An 18385-nucleotide genomic window follows, 5' to 3' on the forward strand; every position below is an offset into this window, starting at 1 on the left:
TTTAATTCAGTGCTGTGTCACATTTTTTACTACACTCTTAGTTACTGTAAGAGGTTACATCCACTTCTAGTATTTATCATAAAGGACCTTCATTACATTATGTCACATTCACACTTGGTTAAAATAAACAAACAATATTTTTGTTCAGCATTTATTGTAAAAAAAAAAAAGAATTAAAACTCTAATTTGAGAAGAAGCATTTACACACCTGTACATAACACAATATCACAGAGTTTCAGTCAACTTGTATTGTCATTTTTAACACTAACATGACATAAATTCTATGATATATTTCATGTGTTCGTAAAACTCGACAAAACATTGCCACCCAGGATATTTGTCATCTACATTGGCTCACAAAATTATTCCAAATAAAAAAATAACTGAAAGACAGAGAGAGCAGTTTTACTGGAGATAAATAAAATTACTGCATATAAATATGAAACACTAATTTTTTGAAAATGCAAATTTTTCTTGCTGCAGCTTTTTGCTTATTTTGTCACATTTTTTTCTTCTATAATTTCTATAATTAGTTAACTTTAGACATATATGGCAGAATTTTACCTTAGCTACAGGCCTTGATCACATTTTTTGATAAATTATTGACAGATGACAATTTAGATCAAAGGTCAAAAGGTGAATCATGTGAATGTATGCAAATTAGTTCAAAACCACAAAATTTACAATCATGACAAAATACCTTTGGGTCTTTGAAAATGAACACTGATTGGGTTTGTTTTAATTTGGCTTTAAAAGGTGGTGGTCATCGCACCGCGCATATGCGACCTTTGTATTGATAAACATTTATTTTCCCACAATCCAGTGTGCTTTTCCAATGAAAATCACAAGTACGAGCTTTGACCTGGACGCAACATGCACTAATTACTGCTGGTGACTCCTTCGATTTCTTCCAAACACCAAAAAAATACAATGTTAAAGCCTGGTAACATCAAAGTCGCTATCTTTATTTATACGAGTCCCATATCTCGCGCATGCATTGCGTGATGACCACCGCCTTTCAAAGTAGAATATATGCTCTAATAGAAGTACTTGCTAACTTGTACTGACATTACAGTAATACACATCACGTAACTTTTGAGGGCACTGTTGGCACAACACAAAAATCATTATATCTACTTTTGTGCTTGAAGTGTTTTTGAACTTGAAATACAAAATACTGCAATCTATGAAAAATCAAAAGTACAATGATGCGTGACCTTTAAAGATCAAAGTACCAGGATGTACGAGCTTTATGGTCCATTCATAAGACCCATATGTATGTAGACAACCATTTTAGTGACATTGGTATCTATTGGATATGATTTTCTACTTTATACAGAGCAATTAAGTGAATCTTAAGGTCATGTCATGTCATTTTATTTTATCTTTAAAATGTGAAATAAGCCTTTCTCATAAACAAGTATAGAAGCAAATAAATTACAAAAATCTACCGAAATAATTATGTGTTTACGTATTTTGGCATGAAAAGTACAATGCACAATCTATTTTTATCTCAGAAAAGCAGCATAAATATTCAGAATTCCACTCAAGTGCCTGAACCCATGTAAATGCAACATGTTCATTCCCCGTTTACCATACTTGGTATTACAATGAAGTAATTTGGTAAACACTTCTATATAAGGCATTAGGTCCATACACCAATGAAAATATAGATGTTTTTGCATTGTAGGAGACTGCATTGCTAATGTGACAACGCCTGTCATGGTAACCATGGAAACTTTCAAGTTTTCAAGCAAAGATCTTTTGAAAAAGTAAATAACAAATGTACAATATTTTAATTGTTTGCATTAAATGCCAAGTCCTTTCAAACAACAAAGAAAAGAAAATATTATGAAAGAACAACTGCCAAGCAGTACAACTCTAAACTACCAAGCCCCTCTCCCACCCCTACAATTGGTGTACAGTCCAATATTTCTGGCTTACACCAAGGCTGATTGACTCAAGATGAGCAAATAGAGAAACCTGTAAGAAACAAAATGACAGTTCCCACTTTAACTTTCACAATATATAGGACATACGTTGAAGGAGTTGGGTTCACATTAGCCCATGCCCAACAAATAACTTACTCTAAAAACATTTTGTTTTTAAGAAATCAACTGAGCCAGTTTTTTGTTTCTTGCATGAACACTTTTCTCCACAAAAAAATGATTGTTGAAATTACCCTGTAATAGTTAATTCACTGACAATTACTCATTTTTACAGTCGAGGAAAACAGAGAACCATTAATCTTGGTCAATGGCAGGTAATCATAGACCTTAAGGATAACACTTACATTTACTAAATTTTCCCTATATATTATATTTATCAGTTTTTTTTCGAAGTTTTCTCATATTTCTTAATCTTGAGTCAATGTTTGTTGTCAAGAAGAGTCCATTGATTTTTACTGGCCAATAAATTGATGCAGCAATTTTCGCCAGCACATACATTCTTCTAGGATTGTAAGTTTAATATTTAATAATTGTAAAATTTCACTACAAATTAGCACCAGAATAACCAATCCAAACTACACACACAACTTAAAATATACATATCTTGTATAAATGTAAATAGATCAAACAAACTATACAATCAATTTCATAGGTTTGTAGTTCTTATAAGCACTTAGCTTTTTCATTCAATTTCACTACAAACAAAGGATAAATAAAACAATACAGTGTCGCTATCACTGTACCAAAATGCAGCAATATTTGTTACACCTAAAAAAAATGCATAAATATATGAAATACAATACAGGGAAGAAATATCATTTGACATGCAAATTATTTTAAATAAATAATATTTCTTTTGCAAACGTAAATCGTTTTAATACAATGCCTTAAATATTCAAATTAAGTAATTTGTCATTTTTTCAAATTAAAGAAAATATTAAAAGACATGGAAATATATTTATTTATAAAGAAACTTAATTTTGGTACAAAAGTATATTTATTTTAGAATATGGTACGCATAAATGTTGTCAAGTTTTTATGATGTTTCTAATGAAATAAGCCAATACAATGCGGTTAGTATGCACAAACCGTGTTATCAATGATTAGATTGTTGCCATGTCAACCCTGCAAATAATTTTTTAAATAGCCGAACAGAAAAATGAGGCTTCCCTCAACAGAGCAGTGGAGCACAGGACCAACAACACACTGGACAATAATTCATAATGTAGACCTGATGGTAGGACTATTAGCAAAACAAACTATATCAGTGTGAGACCTTGCCATTTCATACACACGCCACATTACTTGAATATGGCTCTCACGCCACCAAGTTATGATAGCATCATCTTGCAATACTAGTAGTATTTCTACTCATTCAAGTCATTATGAATCATTGCTATATATCATCATTGAAAAACACTGTAGATAAATGAATTAGTTGCCATTATCTGATGAACGAAAACCACTGAGACTGTACAGCACAGCTTAATACACATTGATATGTTACACTTAATTATAGTTTATCTTGGATAAACCCAAAACACTGACTAAACTGATTGTAACTAAACAATCTGTGTTCACCGTCACATGCAACATAACAATTTTATGGCCAAATAGTATTTAAGCATTGTATTTAAGCAAATAATTCCTGTTTTGCTTATGTTTGTGAAACTTAATGGCAGTGTCCAGATATTTTTGAATCAAAGTCTACCAACTGTACTTTTATTGAAACACATGAATTGTTTATGTCGGCCTAAATTCATTTTATGTGACACACCCATTAGTCTTGAATGAAAATGTCAAAAACGTGGTATAAAAAAATGCAGAAATAGTGATGCAAAACAAATCCGTGGAAATGGCGGTTGGATAATTACTTTATATAGTCATCAAATCCCATGATGAGAAAAAAACAAAACGTTCTGTTCTGACCAAACTCCCAATATTTTGTACATTCATTTGTAGATATGTATAAGAGCGTGAAGATACTCTGAAATCAGCATAAAATTGGCGAGCTCTCTTTCGGATTTTCTGGATCAACATCATTCGGATCACCATCTTCGCCATCATTCGGGTTTAGTGGCGTTGTTTCATCTTCTGTTTTTAAAAGTAAATTTTCTTTTTTCTCTTCAAGACTTGCGAGTGAAGAGGAGGCGCTAGGACCACCAGAGTATAGCGTGTCATACATAGGATTTGAGAAATTGGTAGGCTACAGAAAATATAGATGGAGGAAACAAATAACAAACACATATTAGAAACACATGCATGATGGGTAAAATAAACATTTCTTACAAAAAAGTGGAAGCATCGCCAACATACAGGATTGCATTAAACATTTTAAAGAACTGTTAAAATTAATAATAGAATAGACAAAATGAAACGAGGGATAACAAAAAATGGCGTGCGCATGATATAGTTGATGACAGCGATTGACAGGTCCTAACAGTGTGCTGAGGCATAGTATACAGGAAGGGAAGAACATCAATTTAAAGAAGACAACAACCTAAAGATGCAAAATGAGTTTTGTGTTAAACTTCGGAATCATTCGCATCATCGTCATCTTCCAGTGTTGCGCTAACGATTGGCGTTCGCTCTGTGTAAGGTTGCTCCTTGGCGGGCTCAGTAACTGTTGTAATTGGAGTGTTTTCGTTGCACAACGTGGTCTCGTAAATTGGGTTAGAGAAGTTTGTGTCCAGCTGATTGAAAAGAGGAGACAGACAAAAAGACTGATGCTGAGTTTAAGTACAGTGAGTACAGTGGAAAGATGGATGTATAAATGTCCTATGAACTTGATAGTACCACATCCTGCTCAAGAGTAACATAGCTTCTACAGTGGAGAACCCACATGCTCAGTCAGCTAGGTACAAATGTTATATTGTGGGTATAATGGTCTGAAAATATTCAGTATTTGCTGAAAAACGATTGTGTTAATTGTTGTATCTTTGTATATTATTTATGCAAGATGGCACTGAACACAGAATAGAAAAAAATGCAAATTTTGAAAATGCTACAAATTCTTGATATTTTTCTGAGTGAAAATTTCAAATAAATAAACCCTGAAAATGTTTACATGAAAACAAAGACATGTTTATTTCTTTGAAGCTTTAAACCTGCCACTACATAGTTTATTTCGAAATCGTTGCCGGATTGACATAGTTTATTTCGAAATCGTTGCCGGATTGACATAGTTTATTTCGAAATCGTTGCCGGATTGACATAGTTTATTTCGAAATCGTTGCCGGATTGACATAGTTAATTTCTAAACCGTTGCCGGATTGACATAGTTTATTTCGAAATCGTTGCCGGATTGACATAGTTTATTTCGAAATCGTTGCCGGATTGACATAGTTTATTTCGAAATCGTTGCCGGATTGACATAGTTTGTTGAGTATGTTGGCGTAAAGCACTGTTTGAATTTCTGCGGGCAAGCAGTAAATTTTGGTGGTCATTTCAAATTTGAAAATGAGCAAAATTCATACAATTGAGATTCATTTTAAAAAATTATTTCTGGCATCCCATGTTATTTTTAAACTGCCAATAATTAGTTTATTTTTTTCAAAAATTTCTGTTCCAACAGTATGCTAGCTGTGTCTGTTCTTAAACCAAGAAGTCACAGGGTTTTAAGTAAACACCCAACCATCTGAACTACTATTCAAACACAAAGTTCAAGCTCATTTCACTGGAACAATAATGTTATGTCTTTCTACATTTGAAGTGATTGTCTGAAAACATACAAAATTAGTGTTTTGGATGTCAGCTGAAATTATAAAATTCATAGTTTTGCTTCAAAACAGCCTGATTTATCACCATCGTCAGAATAGAAAGAAAGTTTCATTTCCACAGATAACTGACTGATTAATATCAATACAAGAAAATTCAAAGTACATTAGTTTGGGCAATTTATTTACAATCATTTTATGGAATTTCATTGCTATAGTTGACTATACAGGCAAATTCCAAATATACAATGTATACGCTCAAAATGATAATATGGATAAAATAAACTTTTTTGTTAAGTATTAGAGCATGTTACTAATTTGTCGTTTGAATTGAAAGCAAAATATATCATGAATGATGAAGTGATTGATTTGGCCATGAATTATTTTTTCAGTGAAAGACTGAAAGAAAAGAATTAAATCACAATAAAGTAATTTATTTTCGCTATTTTCACTGAAGGAATGATTTAGTGAAAATAAAATCCAGTGAATATACCTTTTTTCCTGTATTTTACATTTAATTTGTCAAAAATCAGTAAAATTAAATTACATACAAAACACCCTAAAAAGCTTTTCAGCGACAATTAATTCTAGCTAAAACAAAGTATTTTTCAGTAGTTAAATATTGAAAAATTATTTACACAAATTTTGATGACTTGACTTTTTCCTTTTTACTGAGCAGGATTAATAAAAACAGGATTAATAAACTCTAATACAGCCAAAATGATAATATCAAATATGTTGAATTTTAAGCTGCTACATAAACCATACTCAAAATGAAACCTCATTCATGATAACCTTTGTCTTTGATTTCATCGACCAGACTTGAAGACAGACAGAATAAACAGATAATTGTAAAATGGATGATAATAGTTACCTTATCTGGGTCTAGATTAAATCCTGTATCAAGTAAATCCGGGGCACCATCATCATCTTCTGTTTGGTCGTATAAAAATGTTGGATTTCCAATTTCAACATTTGTGGCTCCTCCACCGTTCTTCATACGTTTATGCTGGAATCCTTGATATTGACTACAAAAAGAGGAATAATTTTGGCATTGAGGCAAGAAAAATACTGATCTCCAACTAGTATTTGTCATTTTTTAAAGTGGCACCTTTTGTTTGAATTGCGTACAACCACAAATTTTAGCAGGAGTCAATTTTTATTAGAGAACTACTAAAAGCAAAATGCATATTTATAGGCAAGCTAATAAAAACTGCATTTGAAAAAGAACTATCACGTAGTACATGTAAAGACCAATCAGAGAACAGAAGAACAATAAGAGCGTAACATAATTTGCAGATTTGATGACTGCACTTTTTCTGTTAGGACAAAAATTTTCGAATAGAATTTTGAACCACTGTGACAAAAAACTTGTTATAGAAAACTCGTATTTATATTTAACAATCTCAGTTTTTGTCAGAACATATACAAATATACAGGGTCAAAGGTCATATGTAAGTGACATACCTTGCTCTTCTTCTGTACAGTATTATTCCAAGTATAATAATGATTACAATAACGAGTAATATTATGGGTACTGCTACAGCAATGGATGCTGGGGAAAAAATAGAATAATACTATACAGGCGTACTTGTACAGGAATAAGTATTAGTTGAGTAAAGATTCATTTGTATTGTCAAACCATAATTATAAAGGACTGTAGATGGGACAAGAGTAATACTGATACATATATTGACTTGCATTAGATGGCACTGGTCTATGTATGTGCCATGTGGTATCCGATATGGTTCCTCAACTGTGTGTACAACGAATGGAAAATACATTGTGTTTTACATGAAACCTGGATGCATTAAAAATAACTGCCATTTGGATTCAAAAAAGAAATATTCCCAAGACAGTCTAAAATGTCTAAGCAGTTGGGATAATTGACTTCCAACCTTAACAATTTTTAGAAACGTTCTAGTTATTTAGTGTATATCAGTTTTGTGAGGATTCAGGTGAAGCCACCTTTAATATTGTCAAGATGGTGATGCAATGGACAACGTAATAAGTGGATTTCAACTTACTTGATGAATCAGAACTTTTTTGTTCATCAGCTGTTCCATGAATGGGTTGATCACAATTCGACCCGTCCCAATCGTCATTACAGCTAAAAAAAATAGAACACATCCATCAATGTTATGGACATATATTTGGCACTTATTTGTGTTACAGCAGGCGCAAATAAGATTCATTCATACAGAAGTTAGCAAATTTTCCCATGAAAATTGCAATAGGGACTTTCTTATTGAAGCTACATTATCAAATAATCTAATTTTATGAAAACAATTTGCTACATTTTGTGACAATTCCACTTCCCAAGCGCCACTTATTTTTGTTCATATTGCAACATTGTTAAGACTACAGAAAGAAAGTTATTTTATTTGCAGTTGCCTAATAGTTACAGTTATACTGATCATGCTTGTGCCTGCTGTAATTCACTTCATAAATGTTCAAAAGTAAAATTAATATTATTTTGTTGGAGGACATTACAAATCTGGCACTGATAACATGGTATTTCAATTAATTCACATTTTTACAGTACCGTGGGGGGTGGCGTTTGCCCAGACATGGGCTCTTACCCGGATAAGTATGGTACATATTGTGATTCTGCATGATGTTTCTCTGGCACTATTAGCTAATTCTTTTCAATACGTTGTGACATTTGTGTTGCCGACATGTGAATGTACTTAATGTTTCTGTCTCTGTTATTCTTTGTGAAACTATTAAAACAATTGTAAATGTTTCATTTTGGAAAGTTGAAAATGTAAATTGGTCGGCTGGTTGAATATATAATTGTTTGTTCCAAAAAAAGTTTGCATTTTAAGATACTTAAAATGTCCATAAAATCAAAATGATGTGTTAAAGTTGGCAGAATGATTTTGCATATTGTTTATTTGGCAGAGTTTTCCAATATTTATATTATTATACCTCAAAAAATAAATTTGAATGTCATAAAAATGTGCTTTTCATTTTATATGAAATTCCATTACAGTTTCCACAACAAGTTTCTGCGTTTCTTGATTTTAATATGGATAATGACACACACACACACATGCGCACTGATAATGAAATCTGTAACTTAATTATTTTGGGTCACGTCACAGATGTTGTAACTTACGAAATACTTCTGAAGTAACCCTCTGTTACATGTCTCCCAATATGATCGCTGTACTACATTTTGTGTGTGTATAATTTGTAATATCTTCGCAATAACCTCATATTACAATGCTTGCCTTCACTAACAAAATAAAACCTTTCTCATAAAGGCCGTAAAATCTGTATTAGAAGCCGCATCCATAATTGAAGCCGCACCCATTCTTTTTAAACATTTGGGAACCAAAAATTCATTGTTTCTAATATGTGTAGATGTTCTAATAGAAGCCGCATCCCCTCTGTTGCATTGTACCATTTTAATAGAAGCCGCAGCTTCTAATACAGATTTTACAGTAAGTCACATTCATTCATGACTACATGCACTTTATGCTGGCTTATAAAACCACCACTAGAGGGCGCTAATCATACTTACTGGCAGACAACATCCCCTCCATCAGTGTGAACACAGATTCCATAAAGACCACAATTCAAGTGTTCACATAACTCTTCTGATGCTTTTTTCAATTCACATTGGTTTCCAGAAAACTCAGCTGTACAGCTGAAAAAAAATAGAACAGAACATTTCACTCACTTACCATCATTGAACAGATTAACATTAAAAAATATTAATATTCGCTAGAGAGGAAGGTTGTTTATAGACTCGTTTCACATTTTTTTCCTCAAAAAGACAATATTTCTCTGAGACCAGCAATGTGAACGAAAAATGTAATTTGGAGGATTTTTAGTGGTTTGGAAGATGGTTCAATTTTAAACCCACCATCTGAGATGATCCTCGAGTAGAAGACCAACCCCTAATTTTCCTGATTTTCCATGTTCAGGCCCCTTGGCTTATACTCGGGAAATACGGTATATTTTTTAAGGAGCCAGTTTGCTTTTGATATAGTAAATAACGTAACAGACTACAACACTCAATTCTCAGTAGATTTGATCATAGACCCAAAACCCAAAGGATTTAATTATTTCAGATTTAGCAATTCACATGAAATGAAACTGAAACTAATGTGAGGTAAATTACCTGCATTTCAGTTTATTATTTGTCTTGCTACATGTACCGCTATTTTTACAGTATCCTTCACAAGACTTGTATTCACAGCTAGGACCTTCCCATCCAAAATAACACCTATAGAACAAATGCAACAAATATTTCATTAACATTTTGAAAACCATTATAATAATTTTCCCCTCCAAAATTTGGTGCAACATTTTGTGTATTTTTTTTGCGTATTTCTAAAATTTTATTGATAATTTTAGACCAAATAAAAATATATTGTAAGTCGGTACAGTTCAAAATTTATGAACAAATTATAGGAGTTTTTTTCAAGTCAAGTTGACTGTACCACAAGATGATCACTACATTTGCAGCATTGTCAGTATGTTCATTTGCTGTATTAGCATAACCTTATTCGTGGACACTTATATCATGAAATTTATTGGCAAATATTTATTTTCTGTGCATAAACATAATCTAAAAAGTGTGTTTTCATCAATTATTTTAAGTGAATTTCTGGCAATCTACTGTTTTTTAATCCTTGAAATTTTGAATATTGCCAAGCAATATCAGTAAAATATATTTACTATTGTTTTATGCAAACAAATTTATGACCATTTTATTATGCACATAAAATACAGGTCAATATTATACTTATTGTACATAAAATACAGGTCAATATTATACTTATTGTACATAAAGTGCTACAATATTATTGCACCTGCCAATCATTCTGATAAAACATATTGACCTTAGAAAGGTGAATAATTTATTTATTGTACATCATGCAGTACATTTACAGACGTAAACATGTTCAATACATCAGATGACATTATTACAATAATTACTCACTTGCACACTGCCATCTTCGTTTCTGACGTTTTATCATAAACGCAATCTCCATGCTTACATTCACATTCATCAGGGTGGGCTTTTGCATGATCGCAATAACGACCACCGTATTCCTCAGTGCAACTGAAATCAAATTGTGATTGAACATAGTACGTCACATGATACTGTTGAAAAGTATGTGGTGTTAAGGTAAACACTATTATATACAAAAGTAAAAATATTGTTACATGGATTGAGAAAATGAAACCAAAATATTGGGTCACCGTACTCAGTTTAGAGAAAACCAATAAGATGACATGTTTTGTCTGTTTTAGAGAATTTTTAAATTCTTTTCTATGGCAAGATAGATCTAAATATTAAAAATTTATTTTACTCTTTGAAATATGGTAAAGAAAGATGCATAGTGTATGATAAGCTATTTTTTTGATGTCTAGCAGTATTAACAAATTCACAATGATTTTAGTGAGTTTTTAATGGAAAATCTGTTTTCTTTGTGGTCTATGCTAAAAATGGTATTTTATGCATTTTTTTCTCAAAAAATATTGAAACAAAAACTCCACCTACCACAGGGACACAAAATATTGCCATTGCGATAGCCACTAAAATATGAACATATGTAAAATAAACTCTTGAGCAGCAGTCTATCTTAAATTTGATGAAACATATTGGGCAGACCATGCAGAATAAAAGAGTAAATAAATGTCATCAGAGTGGGCTGGTCAGTTGGTATCAGAGTGGGCTGGTCAGTTGGTATCAGAGTGGGCTGGTCAGTTGGTATCAGAGTGGGCTGGTCAGTTGGTATCAGAGTGGGCTGGTCAGTTGGTATCAGAGTGGGCTGGTCAGTTAGTATCACAATCCAAAGTACAATGTACTTACTTGCAGTTTATTGCACCATCATTGTCAAAACATACACCACCATTCTGACAAATTCCTTCACACAGGTCATCGAGGCAGGAAGTTCCAGAGAAGAGAGGTTTACAAGAACACTGAGCTGATTCACCTAAACAAAACAGGAGATATAAATAAAGATAGATACTATGGTTATATGTGATAAAGAAGCTTAACCTTTTCACCACAAGACTTTCTTATCCAAATTTTTTTGCAATTTTTTTTTTATAATCCAACAGACAAAATTTAAGTCAATTTTCAGTTTTTACTCAAAAATCTTGTTATTTTTGTCTGTGCAGTATAAATGTATAAACAGGACTATTTGTGAATTTGTGATGAAACAAGCAGCCTCTCGGCTGAGATAGCTCCGCTGTTAGCAATGCACATTTCAATTAAAGAACAGAAGATATCATAGAAAATGAACAATACGTATAGTATCAATGCAATGAGACTTGCTGTTTTCAACAAGAATTCAAAAATATCATTTTTCACCATAAATGATTTTGGTTTTTAATAAGAAAATATCATTTTTTACCAAAAATGACAAAAATATTCACCAAAATTAGATAATTAAAGATACAGTACAGTTCTCGCGGAAGCTTTGGCTTCACTTCAGCGTCAGCTTCGCTCCAGCATCGCATCATTATGGCATTGTTATGGCTTCAGCATCGCTTCAATGTCGCGACATTAAAAAGTTAGGCGATTATCGCTTCGCTTCATTGTGGCCTCATTATGGCGACAATGTGGCATCAGCATCGCTTCATCAAACAAAGAAGTACTGTACTCATTTCCCCCAAACTTCTTGACCGCTTCCGCTTTTGACCGGTCAATTTCCGTTTTATTTTCGACCGTGCAACAATTCGGACTACTAAAAATTTTCTGGTTTTCATAGATCACGGTTACTAGTTTAGTAACCGTGCATAGATGTTGAACAACCGTCAAAAGTTCAAATACTTTTTGTTTTAACTATCTATAATTATATGCACGCAATCTGACCCTTTGACCTAGATTTGGCTGGGATTGAATATTTTATTTTAGACAATATTCCGAAGTGACGCACTGCTACAAAATGTATTCAACAGAAGTACAACATGGTTGTCTGGGTTTCTTTTCCTGATTGTGTTGAGTTTACGATTTGTATAATTATTGTTGTTTCCCCCCCAAGCAGAAGACAAGCCGAAGGACCATGAAGCTAAATAGAATTCCCACGCATGGACGTGGACTGAGTGAAAGAAAATATTTCTAAGGCTAAAATAAAAATGACCTACTATTACACCTCATTGTGTATTTGTCAATTTTGTATATATTTGGTATGACCGTATGATCGTAAATACCTAGAAAAATCTCGTCTTTCGTTAATAATTTCATTTGTTTGAAATGTCTACCGACCGTAATTTGTTTCTTCAAACGGTCCCGACGTCCGTCATTCAACACAATCAGCATTTATTTATCGCAATTCATGGGGATCATGTCCCGTAATCTGCGGGCTGTACAACCAAATAATTAAACAAGTACTATTTATTGTATTTTTGTTTTACCTCGCGAAACTACAACAGAGCGTAGAGTTGTCGCGGTTAAATAGTCGCCTTGAAATCGATGGAACTTCAACTACTAGTATTCATTTCTCACCTTGAAATAAAAAAATCGAAGAGCATCGGGGGATATATTATTAACCAGTCTTACGAATCGCTAGCTTTATTTTATTTGAATTCATAAAATTCACGAGTTTTCGACATTTGTTGGCAACTTCCGCGCTAAAATGGTTGAAAATGTGGGTGTGGATTTCTCGCAAAGTCCCGTTGATAATACGGACTAATATGGTTCTGTGACCCAGGTCGTGCTCTGATCAGGTGACTCTCAGCCAATCAATGATGTTGTAACAAAACATATTTAACACAAATTGAAGGGTCGTCGTACCATCCAATCTCCATCGTCGATTCACAAAGTTTTTTTTGTGCTGTGACAGGCTTCGCAATTATTCACTGAAAAACATCAGTATATTTTAACAAACTGATGGGATTTTACCTCAGTTCAAAAAAAGAAAGAATAAAAAACAGGGCTGAGATACAAATCAGTTTTGCAAGTTGGGAAATAAGGTAAACCAGACTGGGGTCGATGATTTTCAGTATCGAAGGACTTCCGTGTGAATCATGATTTTCAAATTGTTCATCGGCTGGTGACCAAATATTTACGGCCACACTAAATGGACACGTTTTTTTTCTGAAGCCCAATAAATTATTTCTGCATGTCAAGCGCTATTCGATTTTTTACAGGGCATGTGGCTCGTTTTCATTCGAAAATATGTTTGTGAGAATACTTTTAAAGTACGTATAGATCGAGCTCAGATCACTGATCGTGACATAATTTTGAGAATTGGTTGTCAAATTTTACCAGACCGACGCCACCACAACCATCCAATCATATGTTGGAAATGTACGCACTTGTTTTGGAACTTTGTATCAAGATGACTGGCGCCGACGCACCAGGCGGCGTATGTGTGTATTGCATGTTTTAGTAGTCCGGGCATGGGGTCGTACTCGGCTAAAACTAAACGAAACACAGAAAAATACCACCGAAATGAGGAATCTGCTCTTCTAGCAGCAAATAAAATGAGCAAAAAAAGGTAAGTTTTATAACAAGAACAGTTTCACTTCGTATACAGCAAATTGTGTTGTATCAGAACGACAATTCCATCGTGTGATTTGAATTTATCACGATTTTCCTTCCAGTCAATATGAAACTCGTCACCTTGCCGATTGTAATGTACTTGGCAAAGTTTTTGGTGCCCAATACTCGCAACACTAAAATAATTAAACAAGATATCTTTTTAAAATGTCATTTTACTCTTGATCATATTATTTTATTCGCCTTGAATTTCAAATCGATTACATATCGAACTTCTGTACATGTTCTGTCTACTGCCCTTCTGCGTGCAAATAATGAGGTCATACTCATGTCACAATAAGTTGAAGCTGATGCCATGTTGATGCCATGAGACTGCGAAGCTGAGGCCACGATGATGCCACAAAATAGCGAGGCGAACACAGCTTCAATTTTCAATGACGCGAAGCTGATGCCACAATGATGCGATGCTGAGGCGGCAATGAAGCCATGCGTAGGCGACAATGATGCCACAAAAACCAAAGCTTCCGCGAGAACTGTACCATTACAAAATGAACAAATCTGAGAGAGGTCCACATGTAGTACCTATATATGTAATAATATCAAAGCAATTGTACTTGTGGTTTTTAACAAGAAGTCGAAAATATCACTTTTTACCAAAAATGACAAAAATATTCACCAAAATTAGAGAATTGACGATATCATTACAAAATGAACAAATCTGAAAGAGGTCCACATGTAGTACCTATATATGTTATATCAAATCAATTGTACTTGTGGTTTTTAACAAGAAGTCGAAAATATCACTTTTTACCAAAAATGACAAAAATATTCACCAAAATTAGATAATTAAAGATATCATTACAAAATGAACAAATCTGAGAGAGATTCACATGTAGTACATATTTATGTAATATCAAAGCAATTGGACTTGCAGTTTTTAACAAGAAGTCAAAAATATCACTTTTTACTAAAAATTACAAAAATATTCACCAAAATTAGAGAATTGAAGATATGATCATGAAATGAAAAATCTGAGAGAGGTCTACCCAAGGTACATATACACCAAGTATCAAAGCATTCAGGCTCGTAGTTTTCAAGAAGAAGTCGAAAAAGTAAAACATTGACACGGAGGAGGACGACGGACAATCACTCATATGATAAGCTCCGCTCGAGAAAGTCGACAGTGCTAAAAAGGGAACTGGTGGTGAATAATTAAAGTCACTATTATACCAAAATATAAGTTAAGCTAAGTATTGCATAAGATAATGCATGTACATGAAGTGAATTATTCAAATTAGTAAACACATTATTCAAATTAGTTCAGACCAATTACCAAGTACTGACGGACACACAGAGGTCAAAACATAAGTCCCCATTTTCGGACTGGACTAATAAACTGAATTAAAACTCATTCTCTTTCCTTTCCCACTACCTTCCATGGCAGCATTTAGACATGGCAGACCAATCACAATCAAACTTCACACATACATCATACATGATATTATACATATGCACATCAATTTGTTTCATGATCTGATTCAAGATGGTCGAATGGCGGCCATTTTTGTTCTAAAAATCATCAAAATCAAGCATTTCTGGGCTGTTTACAGATGCATTCTGTTCAAACTTAGTATATACGTTGGACATTATAGGACCTTGATGCACATCATTTTGTTTTCAGATAAGATTCAAAATGGCCGACTGGCTCTGACTTGCTGTGACTGATTATGTTCAAATTTTAAATATTCACTATACATGTATTCAAAATGGCTGATTTTGTTTTAATTAAAGCTGTTCCAGAGCAATATCTCTCAATACTTTTTTGACGATCAGATACAAATGTCAATCATTTAAATGTTAAACAATCATCATATTCCTGACATGTTTATATTCCAGCTATATTACTATAAACAAAACTATATATCTTAAATTCGATAACTAACGGGGACTGTGCCATGCATGGTTTGTTTTTACTTGATTCGCCATATTTGCCATGAATATTACAGTACCCATACTTACCATCAAGAGACTCACAAACTCCATCATTATAACAGACAACATCCTTACACAAGTTCTTCTCACATCTCTCCCCTCCATACGGTGATGAACAATGACACACAGGTTTTCTGTCGTTAGACACACTGTTCACCTCACATGTTCCACTGTTGTAGCAATAATTGTCGCACAAATCACGAAGGCATCTGCTCCCTCCATATGTACCCTCACAGCTGATGAAAGAATAAAATGAGTTTTTTAATTTTACCATTTTACAAACATTGATGATCAATCAGGCCATTTCACTAAATTTTATTGATCAATTTATCAACAAAATATATAATTATGCTTTATTAGGAATGCATCTCCAACAGAGGTGCTTTGTGAGATTTCAAAAAATTTACAGAAAAGTGCTGCATGTCGTCCATAATTTGTAAGGTAACATTGTGTGACCTTTAATACAGGTCAAGCCGAATTCAAATTTTGCATTACTGATCATGTTACTGCACATACCGGGTATATGCAATGCATTATGGGAGATAACTTTCACTGCATATAGCGGTAATAAAAAAACATTATCGACCTGAATTAACGACCTGAATTACATTTTTTTTGGATAATGTAATACCATGTTCATCCTAGTAAAATATCTGAGACATGATGAAATAATTTTTTCAACATTTCTTGTTTCTCGAAAAATTGTTTGGTAAGCCCATATTTATTTTCATTTTTACATCGTGATGGTATAATCCAAAAATAATAAATGTATGACATGATTTTCAATTAGGTTTGAATCTCCTAAAGATATATTTTGAGTGAGTCTAACACATCAAATACACTTCCAATCAACTTATTACAACATTCTGTGAACACTGTTCAACTTCAAATTAACTTATTATATTTTTTGAAAATGTTCAACTTCCAATCAACTTATTACAACATTTTCCAACTTCAAAACAACTTATTACAATATATTGTAACATTTTACAACACTTTATTTTACAATATTTGGTCATATATTTAAAACAATGACTCACATGCAGGAAGGTTGACCATTCAATATTTCACATTTGCTGTCATGGTAACAGAATCCATTGCACTTATCCCGTTTACATCGTAGCCCTTCATAACGATCCGTACAGCTGCATATTGGCTGACCTCGTAAAGCAGTGCAAGTAGCACCATTCAGACAGTGATTCAAACACACGTCGGTTTGACAACGGTCGCCAGAGTATCGGTCGGGGCATCTAGTGCAAAAATAATAAGCAACTGCATTGTAAAAGCCAGATTGTCATGGATAATACCTGCCAAGCCTGTGTTGTATGCAATATTTAAAAGTTAATTATGGAAAATACCAAGATTTGACAGTGGATACGAGTGATACAGTGCATGGCATTTTTGAATACACACTATTTTATTTGAAAGCATGGACATGATACCCATGTGGATAATGCAAACTGAATAACACTCTAAGTCAAATATGTTAGATACATCAATCCACATACTGTAAAATACTTTTTGCTGAAAAGACTTTTTGGGCATTTTGTGTGGAATTTATTTTCACTGATTTTTTACAAGTTGAATGTAAAATATAGGAAAGCTGGTATAATCGCTGGATTTTATTCTCACTGAATCACTCCTTCAGCAAAAATAGCGAAAATTAATTTCAAGTGAAAATAAGTATTTTACAATACATCAGTACATGTAGTTGTGGACGAAGTTGAACTATTAGTCAAGATTTTTTATATATATATAACATACTCACCTGCACTTAGCTTTCTGATTGTCCATGTAACAAGTCCCTTCATTGGCACACTGTATTGTATTACATCCTTCAACTGAAATGGACAAACATCACAATTTAATAAACATTTACAATTGCAGCAAATGATTATTAAAGGTAACTGAAAAACAAATAGAATTTTCTGCATATATTTACTTTTACTTCATCCACTCACCTTGCTTGTAGCATCCTTTTCCCTTATATCATTCTTACTCTCCTACCTTAAACATGTTCAAGTAGCGCACTCATTATTCATACCTCAATGATTGACACTTGATTAGTGTTTACTCTCATGATACCATACCCACAATGTATCCTCAAATTACTCTCACTCACTTAATAACCCAATGCTAAGCACCCCAATTTTACTGATTGCCTGCCCCCCTTTCAGTACCACATTCTTGCTTTTTGCTGACCCACTGCCTGCCTAATTATCCCTTTTTATTGGCCGACTCATTGTACACTTTTATTT

The 18385-nt window shown here is 33.3% G+C and overlaps 1 protein-coding gene across 1 annotated transcript in view; it reads right to left on the bottom strand.

Annotated features, from left to right (window-relative positions):
• Positions 1-137: 137 nt before the first annotated feature.
• LOC100368132 (prolow-density lipoprotein receptor-related protein 1-like) overlaps positions 138-18385 on the bottom strand; it is a 202734-nt gene continuing 184486 nt past the window's right edge. The window contains exons 75-85 of the mRNA XM_085495859.1: positions 17896-17968; positions 17168-17377; positions 16155-16363; positions 11499-11622; positions 10623-10745; positions 9798-9902; positions 9195-9320; positions 7693-7775; positions 7133-7220; positions 6540-6693; positions 138-4155 (exon numbers count right to left, since the gene is read on the bottom strand). Of these exons, the coding sequence (XP_085351985.1) occupies positions 3943-4155; positions 6540-6693; positions 7133-7220; positions 7693-7775; positions 9195-9320; positions 9798-9902; positions 10623-10745; positions 11499-11622; positions 16155-16363; positions 17168-17377; positions 17896-17968 (1508 nt within the window). The 3' untranslated portion in view covers positions 138-3942. The remainder of the gene's footprint in view (positions 4156-6539; positions 6694-7132; positions 7221-7692; positions 7776-9194; positions 9321-9797; positions 9903-10622; positions 10746-11498; positions 11623-16154; positions 16364-17167; positions 17378-17895; positions 17969-18385) is intronic.

The sequence above is a fragment of the Saccoglossus kowalevskii genome, chromosome 22 (assembly GCF_978046115.1).
Source record: "Saccoglossus kowalevskii chromosome 22, keSacKowa6.1, whole genome shotgun sequence".
Taxonomy (NCBI): domain Eukaryota; kingdom Metazoa; phylum Hemichordata; class Enteropneusta; family Harrimaniidae; genus Saccoglossus; species Saccoglossus kowalevskii.